At 35.9% G+C, this 22,046-nt stretch overlaps 1 protein-coding gene across 3 annotated transcripts in view; it reads left to right on the top strand.

Annotated features, from left to right (window-relative positions):
• Positions 1-1,660: 1,660 nt before the first annotated feature.
• lrrtm4l2 (leucine rich repeat transmembrane neuronal 4 like 2) overlaps positions 1,661-22,046 on the top strand; it is a 37,137-nt gene continuing 16,751 nt past the window's right edge. The window contains exons 1-2 of one of the 3 annotated variants that reach the window (XM_048211274.1): positions 1,664-2,389; positions 9,443-11,043. In XM_048211274.1, coding sequence (XP_048067231.1) covers positions 2,386-2,389; positions 9,443-11,043 — 1,605 coding nt within the window. In that variant the 5' untranslated portion in view covers positions 1,664-2,385. Of the gene's footprint in view, positions 2,390-9,442; positions 11,093-22,046 lie in introns of all 3 variants that reach the window. The other 2 variants (XM_048211273.1, XR_007187664.1) reach the window with 2 other exon arrangements.

Genomic DNA, 22,046 nt, shown 5'->3' with positions numbered 1-22,046 from the left:
TAATTACATTTGACATTAATTAGAGATCACGAGAGCATCGCCTACTGTCTGCCAACAACTTTAATTTATTCAAAGGGTGATTCCAATGAAGCATTAAATAGTCAAAACAGTCCTCGAGGCACACCAAATCGTTATAAAACTATTTCACTTGAGCATCGATGAACGATGGTTTCTTTTCTAAACTTCTGCAGGGCAAACTTTAAAATCATATACTGTCATATAAAACTTCTGATATTTATAGTGCCCTCTGTGGAATCAATGAGAAATGGGTGCTTATTGTGCACAGACTGTCATCATTTACTCACCCTCGTTCCAAACCCACATGTCTTTCGTTTTTGTTTGGTGGAAAACAAAAGGAGATGAAAAACGTGAATAGGGATGAACTCCATCAAGCTTTAAAATGGCAAAAGCGCCATGAAGATATCATAAAAGCAGTCCATGCTAATATTCCAAAGTCTTCAGCTTCTGTAAAATATCATAAAGAACTAAAGAGATGATGCAGATTTTGTGAATATCATGAAACCTGAATAACGTCCTTCTGTCTGTTTTACAGACGGCACTGGAAGAGATGTGAGGTACTGTAAGATCAATGAGACCTCATTTACATGTCATTCACTGTGTCCATCAAAACTTTGATATTTTAAACTTTGAGTTATCACTGTTTGATTCAGCAATGGAGGGATCAGGCTTTTAACTTCCCCATGAAATGGTTTGACAAACTTTATTTTCTTTCTTGTAATGATCTCTATCCTGAAACAAGACGTCAGGATGAAAAAACGTCTAAGACCTTGTCTTATTTTCAAATAATCATTTTGTCACAGCCTGGCTAGTTGGTGGCAGGTGGACATTTTCATTGTAGTCAACGTCATATTCTGAAAATAAAACCGATCATAAAAAAAATGGATTTTATATAGACAAATTTAGTCATTTTTGTGGAAAATCACTTTTATGTATAGCCTAAATTGTGCAAGGGTTATGAAAACTCATTGATTCAAGTGATAAACCTACTGTATGTATCTGCTAAAAGTGTTTTAGAGTAAGAAAAAAGAACAAACTAATGGGGAAAAAAAAAAAAATCAATTAAGACCACAAAACATGTCTTGGCGAATAGTAATTATTGCATTAAAAAGTAAAAAATTATGACATTCTAAGCCATAATTATGAGATGAAACATCAAAACTATGACTTAAAACTCTATGGCATAAGTCGAAATAACATTAAATGGACAAAATTCAGTTTCTGACATTAAAACTCAAAAGTATGCCATACTTTAGCTATAATTATGAGATTCAAATTTCAAAATTATGACGCTTTGTAATAATCATGACTTTTTAAGCCATAATTTTGATTTAGTATGTCAATTTCTAATTTGTCATTATTGCGACTTTTTCAGTTTCATCTTTCATCTCATAATTATGACTTAGTATGACATAATTTGGATTTTTATGTGATAATTATGATTTATAACAGCCTGATTTTTCTCTTATGTGGCGGAAATAAGCTGCCATATAGATATATGTGCTGCTGGATATTACAGAAGTCTAACAGGATGGAAAGCAATATTAAGTTCCTATGAAAAATATGTAATTACCATATCAAATTAAAATATTCTCAATAAGGCTGTGAAAGGGGGAAATGAAGAAAAAAAAAATGACTCTACTCAAAATCTACTCAAATCAAATCAGTAAAACCAAATCCCTATGTTAAAATACAATTGTTGTGATAAAAAAAAAATAAATAAATAATATTTTTTAAACATATTTCAGCCAATATAGGCTATAAATAACACAACAGAGGATAGGACTGACTCATGAAAACGTACAGTTCCTCTGTAGTGCCTATACTGTACAAGTTAACAATAGAGACTGATAAATCAACACTTGTTTGAGTTGAGTTGAGAACATGCAGCCTATCCGCCACCAGCACAGATCTTCAATCATTAAACCACTAAACCACATCCACCCCCAGACGTGTGACGTGTGATCGCTGCTGCCCATCCGCGACGCTCCTGAAACGCTCGCAGCGCAACATTGTAACCGGTGGATGCAACACGTCCCTCAGACTCTCTGGTGCTGAAGCTGCGCGCATCCGGAAGATTCCAGCATCCCGCAAGCTTTCTCGTCTACAGTATGGATCATGATGCCTTTTATCGCCTGATGAAACTTCCATTCGCTTTGCTTTTTCGCTTTAATCATCACGAATTTAATATTCGTGGGGATCGGTAACCTGAGATACTAACGGTTTCTTGGTAGTTATGACTGGCGCGCAATTGCGCTCAATAAACTGACGCTTTCATCTAGTTGCACTTCAGCTTCACCAAAAAGCGCGGAGAGATTTCTGGAGTGAATTGCTTGATAAACGCACAACTGGAGCAGAACCAGTGCCATGGGTAAGAACATAAATCAAAGAAACATTTCTGTTGGTTTGCTAAATGACCACGTTCGCGCATTTAAGTGCGTAATGCCATGGCATATTCGAAGCGCATGCAAACCACTGAACTTGAATCATCTGTTGCAAATGAGATAATTGTGTGTTTTTGGACGCGTTTATTGATTATGGATTTGTGCGTGTGTTTTTTGCATGCATTTTGATGGTCAATCAATGTATCCATTCCTGATTTCAGTCATGATCTGTTCATTCATCACTAGACGTTTACGCAAACGCCTTTTAATTTATAGTGAAATACGGAGCTAAAATGTAAAAGAGTGAATGCTTCTGGACTTTTACATATGAGACTTTATACAGAGCGAGCTTTATAATGCGATTTTTAAGATATGTATGAGAAATGCATTAACAAAAACATATATTTTCTTGTTTCTGGTACAGTGGGGTTTTTTTTTTTCAGTTTTGTATTTTTGTAATTATTAATGGACATTGATCAAAAGGGGGGAAAAATACTTTTTTCTTTACTGAGAACAGTGTTGCCCACAGTAACGAGTGCAGCAGTAGATGTTGCACATTGTAGGAAAATGTCACCTTTTTTGCCATCACTAGTTATTTATTTATTTTTATTATTATTATTATTTTTTTTTAAATGAACATAAGCATTGCAGGATTATTTAAACTGATCCGAAGGCAAAAGGGTGACATGATCTATATTCATGTATACATTGTAACCTAAGAAACAGATAATTGTCCATATAGTATCAGTGTTTAAAGCTGCAAGCAAGCATAATAATACTAATTATAAAGAATAACCACAATGTTTCTTTTTGCACACCCTATCAAATGCTTAGAAATGCTTTATGATAGGTCTGAGTCAAATGGAAGCGTTTTACAGTGTTGGAATTGGTCTCTTGCTGGCAGTCCATTGGAACACGATAGACCTTTCCCTTGTATTTTGCTCTCTGGGCTGCACTCAGCAGTTGCTAGGCTTCACAATGCTAAATTTCCTTGTGCTTGACACTGAGATCCAAAATGATCTCAATCATCATTTGAATCAGTGGCCATGTTACAATCAATTAAGGCTGTGCATTAGAGAGCGCCTCCATCTGTGGCCACTGCTGATTCTTTATGCTGCTTCTGAGTAAGGTATAAACAGGAGCACGTCCTGCAGTCCTGTGCCGGAAACGCTGGTTTGAATCCCGCTCGTAGTGGTGCCAGTAGGGGTACGTGTGGGAAATAAGGTTTTGAACATTGTGACATTCTTTAAAGGCACAATGTGTATGATTTTTGGATTAAAAATATCCAAAAACCACTAGAACAGTGTAATACTGTATATTTTGTTGACTTGTGTACTTACATAATCCCAGATGTTTCTAAGAATGTTTAAATCCAGAGAAATAAGCAATTTTAACGTGTCCGTGCGTCGCCAATCAATGACATCATTAATTTTTGAATCTCATTTTCTTGATTATATTAATATGATATTCTAATATCGATCTAACTTACTGCAGTGTGCAACAAGTGTCTCATAGCAGCCGCCGAGCGAACGCTCAGAGTAATGCTATAACATCATTTTCAATACTCAAATGTATCTAATATGATAAACAACTCTGCTTTACCCCACATATGCTTGACCGAAGCGGAAGCAACGACTGTGGCATAATAAAAGTCTCGCTTCTCTCGAGACATGTGTCGCACTCGTCTTTCATTAGCAATCGCTCCAGCGGCCACGTTCAGCTCCCACAACACTCACCCTGCTCTGCTTCATACTACAGTAATAATCTCATCCATGAACATTATGTCTGCCCAAGTCCCGTCGGATTCTTTTCCACCAAGACGACAACTCCCATGATTCCGCACTCAATCTCGGTGTCATCAAGCTACACCTTTGTTTTGAATAGGCGACCTCTGGTGGCGAAAAACTACATATTGTGCCTTTAATCATTTGTATAATCTATATTTTAGAAATAGTATGAATACTGCTTAAAACCAATTTGTATGGCTGAAGCATGATCTGGTTGAGCAAAACCTGTTATTAAAAGTTAGTTCACCCAAAAATGAAAAGGTTCTCCTACAGAAACTACACGTGAAAACCAGAGAATTATATACTTGGCATAATGTGTGGAACTGCATCCTATAATGATAAATGAAGAAATTCTTTAACAAATACTCATTATCAGATCTAAACAGTATAAAATTAAGTATGTTGACTTGAATAATACATTTTCAAACCACAGATATGTTAATGTGAGCAAGCACTTAACATATGCCAGAATAACTATGAGAAAACACCAGCTGATAACTGCATGCTCTATCAAGATTAATCTAATTTAATATTATTTACAAAATGCATTATCTTAAGGACTCCAGGGCAAAGAGGGGTTTTGTCCATATGGCACAAGTCCAACCACATTAGGAATATTCTGAAATTCCAGTCATGCACACCAAACTAGCTTTAATAGAGTATTAAAATAGGCACGACTTGTTATGTTGCCCAGACTTTACATGCAGCCACAATACACTTAAAAACATGCTTTATTTAATACATATTATTAATATATTATTAATATATATCATATTATTATTAGTATTATCATGAAGGATTCATCCATGATTGTTTCAAATTAATAATCTTTCAGAAGAGCTAGGGTGACTAGGCGTCCCGTTTTTCCTTTTTGAATCAATTTAGACTTAGAATAATGCTAACCAAAAGTCAAACTGTTAAAAGATTAGTCCACTTTTAAATTAAAATCTCCTGATAATTTACTCACCTCCATGTCATCCAAGATGCCCATGTCCTTCTTTCTTCAGTCGAAAAGAAATTAAGGTTTTTGATGAAAACATTGCAGGATTTTTCTCCTTATAGTGGACTTCAATGGCCTCCAAACGGTTGAAGGTCAAAATTACAGTTTCAGTGCAGCTTCAAAGGGCTTTAAACGATAGCAGACGAGGAATAAGGGTCTTATCTAGTGAAACGATCGGCCATTTTCATCCAAGAAGTACATGGACATCTTGGATGACATGGGGGTGAGTAAATTACCAAGAAATTTTAATTTGAAAGCGGTCTAATCCTTTAAGCATAGAGTAGTTTTAAGTTACTGTCGTAGGTAAAGCTGCCTATTTAATTATAAAATGAACAATGAAAGCAAATAATGATGGATTTGAAACAGCAGTTTAACTGGGATAAGCAGAGATGCTCTGGAGAGTGAACTTGACCTCCACGCCTCCACATTTCAGTCCTCAAAAGCCTCCTCAAAAGGGAATGTTTCAGGAGGGATGTAGTCCTCCACATCCCACTGCAAACTCACATTCACAACTCCATTCTGCTACGAAACTCCCACTTTAAACCATCAAATCAATTCTGATGGATAAAATCAAGTCCCATTCTTTTGTAGCATTGGATATCCTGTTTCACTAAATAAAAACACACACACTATGAAAACAAAATAGTTTGTTTATAGTTTCATGGTGGGAAAAAAAGTAATTTACATTACATTCAGCGTATATATTCTACCTGGGATTTGAACCTTTAACCTTGACTTTGCTAGCACCAGTTGAGCTATAGTAATAGTACAGAGAACAAATGAGGTTGAATGCTTGTTAATTTCAGCCTCACCACTGACAAAAATAATGAAATTCTCAGAACCACAATATGTTTTCACCTTTTCCTCCGGCAAGGTTTAGTTTGCCCTCCACTATGTCTCTTGACAAGGCTTGTATTTCAATCAGATTGTGATTGGATGACACACAATAGACTCAAATTAGGATTATCTACGCCCTTAAACATTAAACTGAGGACAGAGAGGAAAAACATTATAAAAAGTACAGCAATCTCCTTGCAGGGGCAGTCCATTGGGAAAGGTCCCTGTGGACTGACAGCCTGAAAGGAGAGAGAGAGAGAGAGAGAGAGAGAGAGAGAAAGAAAACTTAAATAAACCTCAATTGGAAAGTGTTGGCAACTCATTCTGTGGACTGGGAATTGAAGCTTGAGTGAAAGTTAATCTACCACAAAGCATGACATCAAGCAAGATCATTTAAAGTTTGAACTGGGGCTGTCAATTGATTTAAAATGTTAAAGGGGACCTATAATGCCCTTTCACGAGATGTAATATAAGTCTCTGGTGTCTCCAGAATGTGTCTGTGAAGTTTCAGCTCAAAATACCCCACAGATCATTTATTATAGCTTGTCAAATTTGCCCCTATTTGGGTGTGAGCAAAAACACACCGTTTTTGTGTGTGTCCCTTTAAATGCAAATGAGCTGCTGATCTGGCCTCCTTTCCAGAAGAGGGCGGAGCTTTAACAGCTCACGCTTCAGTTGCTCAGCAACAACAAAGCTGGAGAATCTCACGCAGCCAAAATGAGGATTGTCAGTAACGGTGTTCAGTCTTACAATGTTCAAACCGGAGTCGACACTGATGGAGAGACTCTGGAAGAAGTTACAACTTTTAGAATGAAACTGGAAGTTTCTGAATGGTTAGTGGATAAATTTATGTAGTTGCTGTGGAGTTCAACTCATCGAGTAGCATGTGCCGTCACGTTAATCTTTTGTTAAAATCCAGTGTTGAATTGATCCTCGTTTGTGAAGCAGTCCAGCGTAAAATCCACTACGCTAACACTCTACTACAACAACTCTTCCTCTTCTCTAAAGCAGCCCAACATGGCCTCACCCCCTTTGTTGCTTGTTGCTGGGGGTGGGGTTTATGTAAATTCTGAGGTTTGTGATGTCACCAACCTGGGAAAAAGCTTGTTGTAGTCCCTACCAGCCGTTTGTTGTAGTTCTTAAAAAGTGATCGTAACTTTGCAGCAACATTGCACAATAACTAAAGTTAAAAATTAAAAATTAAAATCATAATCAAGGACCCCACTAATTGAATTAATTGACAGCCTTAGTTTAAACACAAATGCATATTATATAGAGTAACTCTTGACCTTTCTCCATCTGGTGCATTTCTGGTGTTATTGGTTGTTGTTTTGTTCTTTAAATAAAAAGACGTCAGTCTCTGCTAGCACCGAAGATGTAAATACCCTTGTGTACCTGAAGAAACTGATAAATGTGGCTTGTCTGACGCATTTGCTTTATTTGGTTTGTTACCCTTCTACATTATTTCTCAAACCCTCACTGCATTCATCTTATTTCTTAATCATCTCTTGCTGAGTCTGGCCCGGGTATTACTCTCCATGTCAGGGTAATGGAACAGTGCAGGATTCATTTGAAATATCAACTTGTCTTTTTGCCAGAGGAGATGGCAGCTCTCGTTCTCTCACACTCTTCTCCTCATCCTGATGTCGAAAGCCCTGTTAATGGCCTTCTGAACCACAGAAACATGAACAAGAATGTCCTTGAATGTCAATTAGTTTTCCTTGAGCTTCCAAAAAAAGAGGTCTGTTAAAAAGTGGTGGCGACACGGGTGAAAAGTTCAGAGGTTCTACATTCAATTATTCATGTCATCTTGTGCATCATCAGATCAGAACTATGTGAGACATTGAGTAAAGATAGACAGGGAACAACAAGAAGAGACAAGATGAAACAGTGCTTAACACCACAATCTTTTATGAATCATGATTGTGTATCCATGATTGTGTATTGAGGAAGTAAACAGATCAATTTCTAAGAAAATCAAAAAATACAAATAATATGTAGCATATGGACAGTCAAGAAAGTAAACATAAGGCTTTAAAACTCTCCCTCCGTGCACATTGGGTGGCTATGCTTTTAAAAACAGCCTTATCTGCTCTTGATTTTAAACAGTTAAGTGAGAGGAAAACATTAAGCAAATCAGCTCTGTAAATCTTTAGCCTCTAATGACTCTCAAAGGTTTAATTTGCTCATTGATTTCTTTAACAGCCAGACCTGGAGATTGATTGCAGAGGTTCACATGCAGCATGAAGTTTTTTCCTGTTGTACCAATTTAATAACAAGCAAGAGAAAATGTTCCAAATCCATTGAGTTGCTCATGAAATACCCTAGAGAAAAACCTATCCGTATCTCAGTGAGAGTGCAGCTCTCATCGAATATTTTGTCCCTGATTAAGAGAATGTGCAGTATTAATGGGTCATATAATTATTTATAAAATGTTGCCTTCTGAGGCAGCTATATAAGCCAGTAGGGAATACAAACAGCCAACTTGGTTGTTGGAAGAATAACCACATTCTTATGGGTCTTTATCCATTAAGGTCATGTCGCTAATGATCTCTGCTGCTAAGGGAAGCAACATCCTCTCAATACCATCTCTCTGTTCCAGTAACTAGTCAGCAGGAGATGGGTGACTGGCCTTTAGTAACAGAAACATATTTACTGCCCCAATAGGACACTATTATATAAAATTGATGAGTGTTTAAACCATCTGGTATGCCCCATTGCTGTTGCACATCTCTTCTTGTTAAAGCGTCAACGCAAAGCAGCAGAACAGCAGGGATCTTATTTGTCATGTGTTCCTTGCTAATGATACAAGCAAACTTTGAGACGGATGACCCTAATGTTGCCTTTCTCTCGCTCTTAATTTAGCATGACGCCCAAGATGCATTCAGTGTTTGGCTGCATTGAGCCACGTAGATTGTGAAGGCATGCTATTTTTAATCTCCAACATTAGTTAAATCTTTCGAGGGGGTGTACAAGGAACGATGGACTGCTCTGTGCATATGTTAGACTTATGCTGATTAGCTCCGCTCTGATAAGTGGAGCTCATTGATATTTCCATTCATTTAAAACACTCTCTTCGCTTCCCACTCGCTTCCATTTTGGCTGAAACCCGGGTACATTAAAAGGTGTAGTGCTAAATGATGGATAATTCCACTCGAATCCTTGATTCAATTTGAGGGTCCCCAGTGCGTTTTTTAGATTTCATGCATTATGTCTTAATAGCTTGAAAACACACTACAGGATGTTCCCCATCCATCACAGTCATGAATCGTTTTCCTTGATGATAAAGGTGAGGCTGTGCATAATGGATGTGCTACGCACACACTCTGTCACCTGCAAACCTGTGCTCTCCAGGGTGAATACTAAAACTGACCTCAAATGTTGTCTGTCTGTGTTCTGTCTGTGTCTCTCCACAGGGCCCTTACTCTGGGAAGGGCGCCTGTCATGTTTTCTTCTCCATGCTTCTGTTCTCCTGCTGCTCAGCAAGGGGGAGCGGATGTGCCCTGTGAGTTGCCGCTGCGAAGGCAAGATTGTTTACTGCGAGTCTGGCGCCTTTCAAGACGTCCCGGAGAACATCTCTCTGGGGTGCCAGGGACTATCCCTGCGGTACAACAGCCTCCTGTTGTTGCTACCTTACCAGTTTGCTCACCTCAACCAGCTGGTCTGGCTCTACCTGGATCACAATTCAATCAGCGTAGTGGATAGACTGGCCTTCCAGGGACTTCGGCGGCTAAAGGAACTAATCCTAAGCTCTAACAAGATTGTGCAGTTGCAAAACGGCACCTTTGAGACTGTCCCAAACCTGCGCAACCTTGACCTGTCCTACAATCAGCTGCAGGACTTGATACCGGGGCAGTTCCATGGACTTCGTAAGCTTCAGAATCTTCACCTGCGATCAAACAACATCAAAAACATCCCTGTCCGTACGTTCATGGAATGTCGGAGCCTGGAGTTTCTAGATTTGGGTTACAATCGCCTACGGACTATCACTCGTACGACCTTCCTGGGACTGCTCAGGCTGACAGAACTCCACCTTGAACACAATCAGTTTTCCAGGATTAACTTTTTCCTATTTCCACGCCTCTTAAATCTGCAGGCTCTTTATCTGCAATGGAATCGCATACGGACAGTCGTCCAAGGTTCGCCTTGGACTTGGCACACTTTACAGAAACTGGATCTATCGGGCAACGAGATTCAAATTTTGGATCCTGCTATTTTTAGGTGTTTGCCCAACTTGCATACGCTCAATCTGGAGTCTAACAAGATCAGTAATGTGTCCCAGGAAGTGGTTTCATCGTGGATCTCCATTAGCACCATCAACCTGGCAGGAAACATATGGGACTGTAGCTCTAGTATCTGCCCTCTGGTGTCTTGGCTGAGAAACTTCAGGGGAACTAGAGATGCCAGCATTATTTGCAGCACTCCCAAATCGCTTCAGGGAGAAAGAGTCATGGAGGCAGTGAGGAACAACTCAGTGTGTGAGGAGATATTCACTGTGGAACCGACCACGGAATTAACTCTTCTTTTGACTACTACTACGACAACTCTTTATGTGACAAAGCCACCCACAACCACCACTACAACCCCACACACCACAACTAGGCGGCTTTCCCAAGTAACTCACATACAAAGACTCACCCCAAAGGTTTTATTCCCTATTCAGTCTGAGAAAGAATTCCTAGTGACGCCTAGCAGCCTACCCTTCACCCCCGAACCCGAGTTTGAGCATATGACCTTCCACAAGATCATCGCAGGCAGCGTTGCCCTATTTCTCTCGGTGTCATTAATCCTATTAGTGATTTACGTGTCGTGGCGGCGATACCCCAACAGCATGAGGCAACTCCAGCAGCACTCCATCCGACGCAAGCGCAGGAAAAAGACTCGAGAGCCCGAACATAACATCAACTCTCAACTGCAAGAGTATTATCTAAGCTACAACCATGCCAATGTAGAGACGATGGACTCTTTGGTTAACGGGGCGTGCACCTGCACCATCTCGGGCTCCAGAGAGTGCGAGGTATGACCTACCACTAAAAAAACGCATTCTCTGCACCGGGGAGTCAGAGGTAAAGTTTTTTTAAGAGCATGACTGCCCGTAAAATTCTCTTTTCTTTGCCCTGTTGTTACTTTGAAATGCTCACATATATTTCACCGAAAAGGAATAGTTCACCTAAAAACAAAAATGCTCTCATTATTTATTCACCAAATCATTTCAAACATGCATGCTGTTACTGTTTTTTCATAGATCCCCAAAGGAGAATCTTGACGCAGAGATTTTTTTTTTATACAATAATATTTAAGTGACACTGCCTGTCAACTCCCTTCCCCTTTTGAAATTAGCATAAATGTAGTCCATTTGACTTGTGCACTATATTCCAACTCTTCTAAAGCTTTAGCTTGAGGAGTGCACAAGTCATATTAAAAATTTTTATGGTTTTGCCATTTTTATAGCTTAACAGACATGGCCACTATGACTGTTTATTATGTTTAAAAAATAATAATAATAATAATAAAATAAAAATAAAAAAGGTACCCTCTGCATGTTCTACAGAAAAATAACAGCATACAGGTTTAGAAAGAGTAAATAATGACAAAATGGTCCATTTTGGGGAGTGCTTGAGTTGATGGGGGGGTTTGGACCCCTCCAAAGATTTATACTGTAAACAGTCCACACTTCCCTTATGATCAACACTGCACAGGATGTTAGTCACTATTAGCGAAACGATGAAAGTAAATCAGTGGTGGTTCACAGCAACTGTAAAGGATTGACGCTGCTCACTGAGAATTAAATATCTTATCGTGGCAGGTAACTGAGCAGCATTTAAGAAAGTCTCAATCTGCAAGGATCTGCAAAGTGAAAGAGGGATGTTAGAGGTCAGATCAAACAAGTTTTATATATATATATATATATATATATATATATATATATATATATATATAATTAGGGGTGTAACAGTACACAAACATGATGGTTCGGTACATACCTTGGTACTGAAGTCATGGTATGGGTGCGGTACAGCAGGGGGTTGAAAACTAAGCATAAAATTGCTTATTTTGTCTTCTATTTTATTAAACAGGGTTTTATTGAAAAAAAAAAAAAAAATGTGCCTCTCTCTTTAAATGAATTCAATTATAATTATCAGTTTCTTTGGGATAAAAAAAAAGTCTCTCTCAGCTAATGCTGTAAATTATACACAGGGAAACCTTTCTTGCACATTACTATAATATTAAAAAAGGTTACAATTAACAACAGAGCCTAAACTATTACATTCAGTTACTATTTATTAACACTCAAAAAAACAAAACAAAAAAACAAAAACATCAATTGCACATAAGGCAGGTTTTGCATTAATTTCTAAATCTAATTATAAAATTATTACTCCAATTCATTTTTGAATTCATTTACACAGTTACAGTCATAACTTGTTTTCATGACAAATTTAAACATTAAATAATTAAGACATTACTAACAGGTAAAGTAAATTTAACGAATATATTTGCATATATTTAGTGAAATTCTCCCCTTTAGAGTTCATTTCTCGTGAACTAACATGCTGTGGACACTAAATGACTTGCCTGAGGTAAATGCTACATGAGATATTATTCTTAAGATACACCAGTCTTGAAACACCGGTTGAGAGATTACACGCATATCTAGATCGTCTGTTCTTCTTCTTCTGTGCATTTTCCTGTTGTGGCAGTTAGCAAACAGCGTTGCATTACCGCACATCCCTTATCTGGATTGGAGTGTAAATCGCTTGTGACTGACTGTATTCGTTGTCTGACTGTATGCACCGAACTGTGATGTCTATATATAAACAACAGGATTCAATCACATGACCTTTTCCTTCCCTTCATATGGAAAGTCATATTACATATAACTGATAAATAAATGACTAAGACTCACTGGTTTTAAGTGAACTATTCCTTCAAGCTGGAGTTGATGGAGTTGTGTCACAGTGGGTAGTGCATGTATTCATTAGGACACAGGTTTGAATCTGTTCTACACTGACAACTGATGTGGAAAAGTTGTAAACAAGTACATCCTTTGACAATCATAGTAGTTCATTCAATTTTTCAACCCTTGAGTGCTTTTAAATTGGCCCTATAATTTTATCTTGATGGTCTCCCTCAATTAAACCTAATTCATAGCTAACAATCCCAGCAGAGCTCTGTCATCTTTAGTTGCCTTACAGAAACTAAGCCTTTTTGACACGAAACAACGCTCACAATGACATTATTGTGAGTCACTATTATCAACCTTGTGTTTATCATGGAACAAGAAGGAACTGAAATAAAGTTCAGTAATTATGTACTTAAATTACGTAGCTTTATTTTACAAAGCATTCTTTTTTTCTAGATGCATTATGCTGCATGACTACATTCTTTGCCCTTTACCAGTACCAGCTGTTGGAAATCAATGTACATATTCATGTTTTCCAACACCTTCAATTATTACCTAGTCTTTTAACTCCTGCTTGGGGCTGCTACAGTACATCATTCATCACTACTTTGAAGCTCTGCATTGTAATGGGTCATCGTGTATTCAGTTTTGACATTTAATGAGCGGGAGTGCTCATTTATGCGTGTTATTATTTATCTTTTTGTCAAATTGACCTGGCTCTAGTTTAGTCTCTCTTATTATTTTGGGTGATGCAAAATAATGAAAAGTTCCCTCATAAAAGCTTTTAGAAACCTAACCAAAAACTGCATGACATTTTTGATGGGGAAGATATACGCCCTAATTGTAACTAATTTCACTTTCTGTCCCACCTCGAGAGAAAAGCACAGCAATTGTAGGTCACACTGGTTGATCTGTGCACAATCTATCAAATCCTCACTGTACTGTATCTTTCAACAATTTTCTGCCATGCATTACAGTGAGTCTCAACTGAGTGACCATATTGATAGGGTCACAGAAAGTAGGGGGTAAAATGCAAATGATAAAAATAGGCTTATCAATTTAACATATACATTTAGTGTAATTAATAAGTAATGCAATTTATCATGCCTCCTAATACTCAAGTGAATTCTGTAATGAGGGATTTTCTTATTATGGAAATTCAAGCCTGAAGTATCTCAGTCTGCAGTCAGTCCAGACTCGTCTGCTACTATTAAATCCTACATAAATAGCTGCTAAGAAATAATTGCTTTGGACTTTAGGTCAGGGTTGCACGTTATTTTGATGATCCACTTTAGACACTCTACTAACTACAAGTAACTTTACGACTACATGTCAACTAACTCTCATTAGAGTATTAGTAGACTGTAGTAGACTGTTAGGTTAGGGATTGGGTTAGTAGAATAAGTTGACCGTCACAATAAAGTGTTAGTCTACTAATACTCTAATGATTAGTTGACATAGTTGCAAAGCTACTTATTGTTAGTAGAATTTCAAAAGTGGTCCATTGAAAAAAAATGTTAACTAGGTCAGTGATATCCATATTATTAAAAATCAGTCTATGTAACGACGTATTGACTTCTAAAGCAACTTTTCCAATGTTTTGAAATTCAACAATTATTTTAATTTGATGATTTTTCAATCAGTTCTGAATAATTTCATGAATTAATTGGCATATCATAATTTGATTAAATGAATTACCATGCTTAAATTTGATTCACAGCCCTAATTAAATGCAACGAACCACATAATTGTGCATAGTTAATGCAGGACAATAAATAGGTTTGTTAAAAGGAAGGAGAAAACACTTCCCTTTTCAATCAAAATGATTATATTTCGGTGCAATTTCATATGTGTATTACAATCCAGCCAATTTAGATGCTAATATGGCCAGAAGCTTGACATGAAAACCACAAATACGCTACAATTACACTCTACAAAATGCTGGGTTAAAAGTAACCCAAGTTGAGAATGGGTTGAAAGTGGACAAAACCAGTGGTTGGGTTAAATGTTTGCCCAACCTGCTATTGTTTAAAAATCCCTATATGACTGGCTTAAAATGAACCCTAAAATAGGTTGGAAATTAAAAATCAGACACATAATTACTAGAGGCAACAATAATAATCAAAAGGTGAACATTTATTAATAAGCAATTTAATAAATGTTTATTGTTTAATTATTATTCATTAAACTTATTATAATAAATGTCCAATTATTAAATATTTAATAAATGCTAATTTCCAGCATATTTTGGGTCCATTTTAATCAAGCAATACAGTAATTTTTAAACAATAGTTGGGTTAAATGAAACTACCTAGCAGGTTGGGCAAACATTTAACCCATTCGCTGGGTTAAAACAACCCAAACACTAGGGTTTGTCCATTTTCAACCCAACTTGTTTTTTTGTTTTTTAACCCAGCATTTTGTACACATTACCAGGTAAATATCTGCAGAGAGCATAAAACCATTGCAAATCAGAAGATATTTAGAAACCAAAACAGCAAATTGTCCTATTCCTATCCCATTCTTGATGTCCAATGCAGCGAAAACAGCTGAGAACCACTGCCTTGTGTCACCATAATGATGAAAGCGATGCTACTGGCTTGTCTCCAAAGTGCTGATGTGTGACATTCAGAGAATGTCACATTTTACTTTACTTGATAATTCCATAAAGATGTCAATCATTTCCCCACCAGTCTCGAAAGCTCCCAAATTAGAGAAATATAGAGTGTGGCATATGCAGTGTGGCATTTAGAGCTTATATTACCTCTCATGGATCAATAAACTGCATCATTCATCCAAACATTTTGGTCTAAAACATGTCTGGTTTTTAGGAGGCTTGGATATTTTAGGATCAGTACTAAAGAAATAGAAGGCAGAATACATTTTGCATTTGGGTAAACATCAAATTCACATGCTGTTCATGTGCTACTTTTTCAGTAGATCTCCCTTACGGTTGACAGTTCCCAAAGCAAAAGCAGCTGTCGGTCGTTCATGTTTTGATTCATTAAGACAACTGGTGGAACAGGCATCTTGAATTTGCAAAGGCAATAGTTGTGGCATAACCACTGTATATCAAGCTCTATTTTACCCTGCACTTCAGTACTGTGACTAACTTCTCCAATCTTCTGGTGACCCTATAATCAAGATTGTTTTTCTAGTATGTCAATGGCACTTCCACCTTGGCTTCACACTTCAGATCTCAGCATGAAATTGCTCATTTTTAGTTCTTAAGTGGATACTTGCTTGCTTGTCTCTGCTGCAGATAAGGATGCTTTGCCTCCAGAACCATAAAGTGAAGTTAACTCTGAGTTGTAATTTTGAGCTTATTTTTAGACTGAATGCACATCTCTTCGGGTCCAAATTCAGGCAGTGTATTTCAAAGTACTACATACGCAGATGGTCGTCATACCATGATTTTTATAGAACAAATCAGGGTTTTCCAGTATATGTGTAGGTGATTAGAGGTTAGATAGAGTCCCTGTGTGAATCTCATAAAGCCAATCAAGAACATGTCTGAGTCACAAAAAAATAAGAAATAATAATTTGCATAAAGAAAATTAAGCATATTTGCATTATGAAATTATTTTCATTACAATTAACCACATTTCTACACTTTACCATTCTGAAGTTTTAATTTAGATTTTTTTTTTATATTTCCATTATTCCCATTACTGTAATTTATCGTGTCTAATATTATATTTTAATGAGCATAAATTGAAGACAGTACTACAAATATGTGTATCAAGACCTTATAACATACAGTGAACATTTTTTCATTACCGCAATAAGAATATGTGTGGAAAAAATGGCTGAATTATACAAAAAAGGCATAATTTTATTCATGCAAAACAAATTCTTATTTATAAATAGTTTGGGTAAATTGCTCTAGAACGTTATTAATTACTAGTTACTAAATACATATTCAACAGTGTAATTAGATTAGTGTACTAATTACTCTCTCTCAAATAAAAAGTATTGCATTAATTATCACTAATTACTTTGTAAATCCCATCTCAACCTCGACCAGTTGAACAACACAAGGATAGACATGAAAATGGTCTTTTAATTCTGTTGAATAAATAACATAAAATTGCATAAATTATTCTTGAACTGACCAAAGTACTTAAAGGGAGAGGGTTACATTAAAAACATTTTAACACTGGACATTAAATTTGATATTGCATCCATGATATTGTTTTATAGAATTGTTCTATAGTATAAAGTATTTAATGCAATTACAAAAGAAGTAACTGTAATTACATTACAAAACAAGTTCCTTACTTTATTACAGTAATTAATTACTTAGTAATGCATTACACCCAAATATGGAAGCTTTTTTCTGCCATTGAATAAAAAAATTAAAAAATGTAATTGTGCCTTTTTATCTCACAATTCTGACTTTTATAATTCTGAGTTATAAAGTCAGAATTGTGAGGTATAAAGTCAGAATTGTGAGTTATAAAGTCAGAATTGTGTGATATAAAGTCAGAATTGTGAGATATAAAGTCAGAATTGCGTGAAATAAGTCAGAATTGTGAGATAAGTCAGAATTGTGAGATATAAAGTCAGAATTGTGAGATAAGTCAGAATTGTGAGATATAAAGTCAGAATTGCGAGATATAAAGTCAGAATTGTGAGATAAGTCAGAATTGCGAGTTATAAAGTCAGAATTGTGAGATATAAAGTCAGAATTGTGAGATATAAAGTCAGAATTGTGAGATATAGTCAAAATTGCGAGTTATAAAGTCAGAATTGCGTGAAATAAGTCAGAATTGTGAGATATAAAGTCAGAATTGTGAGATATAAAGTCAGAATTGTGTGATGTAAAGTCAGAATTGAGTGAAATAAGTCAGAATTGTGAGGTATAAAGTCAGAATTGCGATATATACAGTCAGAATTGTGAGATATAAAGTCAAAATTGCGAGTTATAAAGTCAGAATTGTGAGATATAAAGTCAGAATTGTGAGATATAAAGTCAGAATTGTGTGATATAAAGTCAGAATTGTGTGATATAAAGTCAGAATTGCGAGATATAATGTCAGAATTGCGAGATATAAAGTCAGAATTGCGAGATATAAAGTCAGAATTGCGAGATATAAAGTCAGAATTGCGAGATAGAAAGTCAGAATTGCGAGATATAATGTCAGAATTGTGAGATATAAAGTCAGAATTGAAAAGAATTGCGAGATATAAAGTCAGAATTGCGAGATATAAAGTCAGAATTGTGAGATATAAAGTCAGAATTGCGAGATATAAAGTCAGAATTGTGAGATATAAAGTCAGAATTGTGAGATAGAAAGTCAGAATTGCGAGATATAAAGTCAGAATTGTGAGATAGAATGTCAGAATTGTGAGATAAAAAGTCAGAATTGAAAAGAATTGCGAGATATAAAGTCAGAATTGCGAGATATAAAGTCAGAATTGCGAGATATAATGTCAGAATTGTGAGATATAAAGTCAGAATTGAAAAGAATTGCGAGATATAAAGTCAGAATTGTGAGAAATAAAGTCAGAATTGTGAGATATAAAGTCAGAATTGTGAGTTATAAAGTCAGAATTGCAAGATATAAAGTCAGAATTGCGAGATATAAAGTCAGAATTGTGAGATATAAAGTCAGAATTGTGAGATATAAAGTCAGAATTGTGAGTTATAAAGTCAGAATTGCGAGATATAAAGTCAGAATTGCGAGATATAAAGTCAGAATTGTGAGAAATAAAGTCAGAATTGCGAGATATAAAGTCAGAATTTCAAGTTATAAAGTCAGAATTGAGTTATAAAGTCAGAATTGTGAGATATAAAGTCAGAATTTCAAGTTATAAAGTCAGAATTGAGTTATAAAGTCAGAATTGTGAGATATAAAGTCAGATTTTGAGTCAATTGTGAGTTATCATGCAATTCTGGCTTTATATCTCACAATTCTGACTTTTCACAATTGCAAGATATAAAGTCAGAATTGCATGATTTAAACTTGCAACTGCGTCTTATTTTTTTCACAGAATTGGGAGTTATATCTCGCGATTCTGAATTTATAACATGCAATTGTGAGTTATAAAGTCAGAATTGTGAGATTTAATGATGTATAGTTTGTCAAGGTAATTACATTAAATCTAACAGTAAATTTGAGCTAATTTAAAAAAAATGTCTTTTTCCCTCAAAATTGGCCATGATAACACACAATTCTCACTTTATAACTCACAGTTGTGAGTTTATATCTTGCAATTCTGAGAAATACGTCAGCATTTTGAGATATAAATTCGCAATTGCGAGCAAAAAAATGCAGTTAACTTTTTTTTATTGTTTATTTCATGGTGGAAACAACACTGTTTATAAAATATATATTTTTAAATAATTATTTTAAAATCCTAGCTTTATTGATCAAAACTGGGAAGCTGTGTGAACAGGCATACTTTGTGTGATTGTGACTCATGTTGATCATTTAGTCAACAACACTATCAATGAACTGATAACTCCATCACTTCCTGCAACAAAACAGGCCTAATAATAATCACTCTAAATTTGCACTCAGAATTAAAATGCACATGGCTCTTCCCATGAGTAAGCCAAGGACGATGTTTACACAGACGTCATGTTTATTAGCAATCTTAAATCAACAGTCTAAATGGATGAGATAAAAGATGAAGTGCATTAATAGACTGCATGCAGTTGGCACATTTTTCTGAGCCTGCAGCGTTTTCCGAGGGAGAATGCGGTGCTTGTTTTGTGTCAGGAGCAGACTGCAGATCATGGTGAAGATGCTAATATTGTTTATGTGCATTACATAGGAAATGGATTGTGCTGCAAGGTGAAGAGGGATTTGTTTCATGAGCTGTGAATAATCAAATCATATAGATCAATGCGAATTAAAGTGTTTCTGTATCAAGATTTCATATTTGAAAAGTAATACTGTAAAATCTGCAGTTGGGTTTGGTGACTCATAACTGCCACATAAAATGTGTAGTATATTCTGAGGAATATTAAGTGGCTTCACACAAAAAATATCAACCTGTGGAGGAAGCCATTCATATGACCTCAGAGTATTGCGTATTGTGTGTGAGGAGAATATAATATTACAGATAATCCAACACTGAGCTTCAATCCTCCCTCCTGAGACTCACATTCTTTGCATAAGATGCACATCCCTTGTTTTCACTTGGATCAAAAGCAATGCATAAGTCAACATGATATCCAAACTGACATTTACTTTCTTAATATTATAAAGTCTAATATGAATCATAAAAATGATAATAAAAGTTATTAATATTTTTGAAAAGTCTCTTCTGCTCACCAAGGCTGCATTTTTTTAATATAAAAAATATAATAAAATTGTGAAATGTTATTACAATTTAAATAACTGTTTTGTATTTGAATATATTTTAAAATGTAATTTATTCCTGTGATTCAAAGCTAAATTTCCAGTATTATTACTGCAGTCTTCAGTGTCACATGATCCTACAGAAATCATTCTAATATGCTGATTTGCTTCTCAAGAAAAAATCTGATTATTAAAGCAGAACTAAGTAACTTTTTTTACCTTCATAAATAGTTTTCTAAGTCCTTAAAATGGTTAATTGACTTTGTATTTGAGGCGAGCACTAACCCCCTCTGGCACTTCTACGCCAGAATACAGCACTTGCAAGTTGAGCTGCACCGACCCGAAACAATCTCGCCTCATGTTCACGTTCACGCGAGAGTGACAAAATGCTTTATGGTAATTCAAAAACAATGTATATATTATGACTTTATGAGACAATTTCGAAAATTACCCACCTCCATCGAGTGTAATGTATTTGCAAATTACCCACCTCCTCTTTCTTGTACTGTATTTGCAAAACTACTGCGCTGGTGAGCGTTGTAGTCGTTGTAGTCCAGAGCTGCACTTGGAGTATTTACGACAGTGTGATTCACTAAAGGAACCTGTAGGGGGAGCTTCGCAAATCTTACTGAGTTCTGCTTTAATGTTGAAAAGAGTTCATATTTTTGTGGAAACCATGATACTTTTTAAAAAGTAATTTCAAAAGAACGGCATTTATTTGAAATTATATATATATATATATATATATATATATATATATATTTTTTTTTTTTTTTTTTTTTTTTTTTTTAAACAATGCAAAAGTATTTACTGTCAGTTTTGATAAGTTTAATGAATCATTTCTGAATAAAATCTGAATAAAAGTGTTCATTTTTCTCACTAACCCCAAACGTTTGAATGGTATTGTACATTATCCATTATAAAAATCAATTAACATGCAGCTGATGTCATCAAACTCTCTTATTTTTCAACCCCTCCTCCATCCGTCATATAGAGACCATTGAACATATTCCCAAAGATTGTTGGAGCAAGTTACTTTTAAAAGTAATGCATTACAATATTGTGTTACTCCCTTAAAAAAGTAACTAATTCCATTACTTGGTTACTTTTTATATAATGTGTTACGTCAGTTTTGCATTACTTTTTTGTTTTTTAATTAAAAAAATTTATATATATTTTTGGCAAATGTAAAGGCCCTTTCACACCAAAAGTGAAATGAATAAGCCTCAGGCTGAAGGAAATGCAAATTCACGCCTGTACAGTAGAGGGCGCAGCTCAAACCTTTCAGCTGTGCTGCCATTTTGGATGTCAGAAGAAAGTTCAAAACTTTTACTTCAGTGATTAAAAAAGAAAAAGAAACATGAATGTGAGGTTTAACGCATGTCAGTTTTGCTTATTCATATTGGATCATCAAAGGTATTGCAGGTTTGCATATATAAATATAAAGAGTTTGCATTTCACTGTTTTCTTCCTTTTGAAGAATACTGAATCTGTTTTTGTGCAAGTGCGATGAATAAATGCATGCTCACATTCGGTCTAGAACTACAACAAGCATCATGTTTACACTGCCTTACTTATGCTGCGCTCACGCCATGTCGTAATTACCGTAGTCTCAAGATGACGACGCGTGACGTTCTATTCTGAGCTGTTATGAGTTTCTATGACAGCACTATCAATGCCTAAATGAATCTGCAGGTGCTACAGTGATCACGTGGTACAAGTAAGAGCCCAAAAATTCTCATCTTAAAGTACATGGTGTAATTACGAGCTCTATGAGGACATGAACACTTTTACAAATTGAAA

This window comes from Megalobrama amblycephala, linkage group LG12, assembly GCF_018812025.1.
Source record: "Megalobrama amblycephala isolate DHTTF-2021 linkage group LG12, ASM1881202v1, whole genome shotgun sequence".
Taxonomy (NCBI): Eukaryota; Metazoa; Chordata; class Actinopteri; order Cypriniformes; family Xenocyprididae; genus Megalobrama; species Megalobrama amblycephala.
Note: the sequence above shows the minus strand (reverse complement) of the source record. Positions and strands in the feature narration are given on the sequence as shown.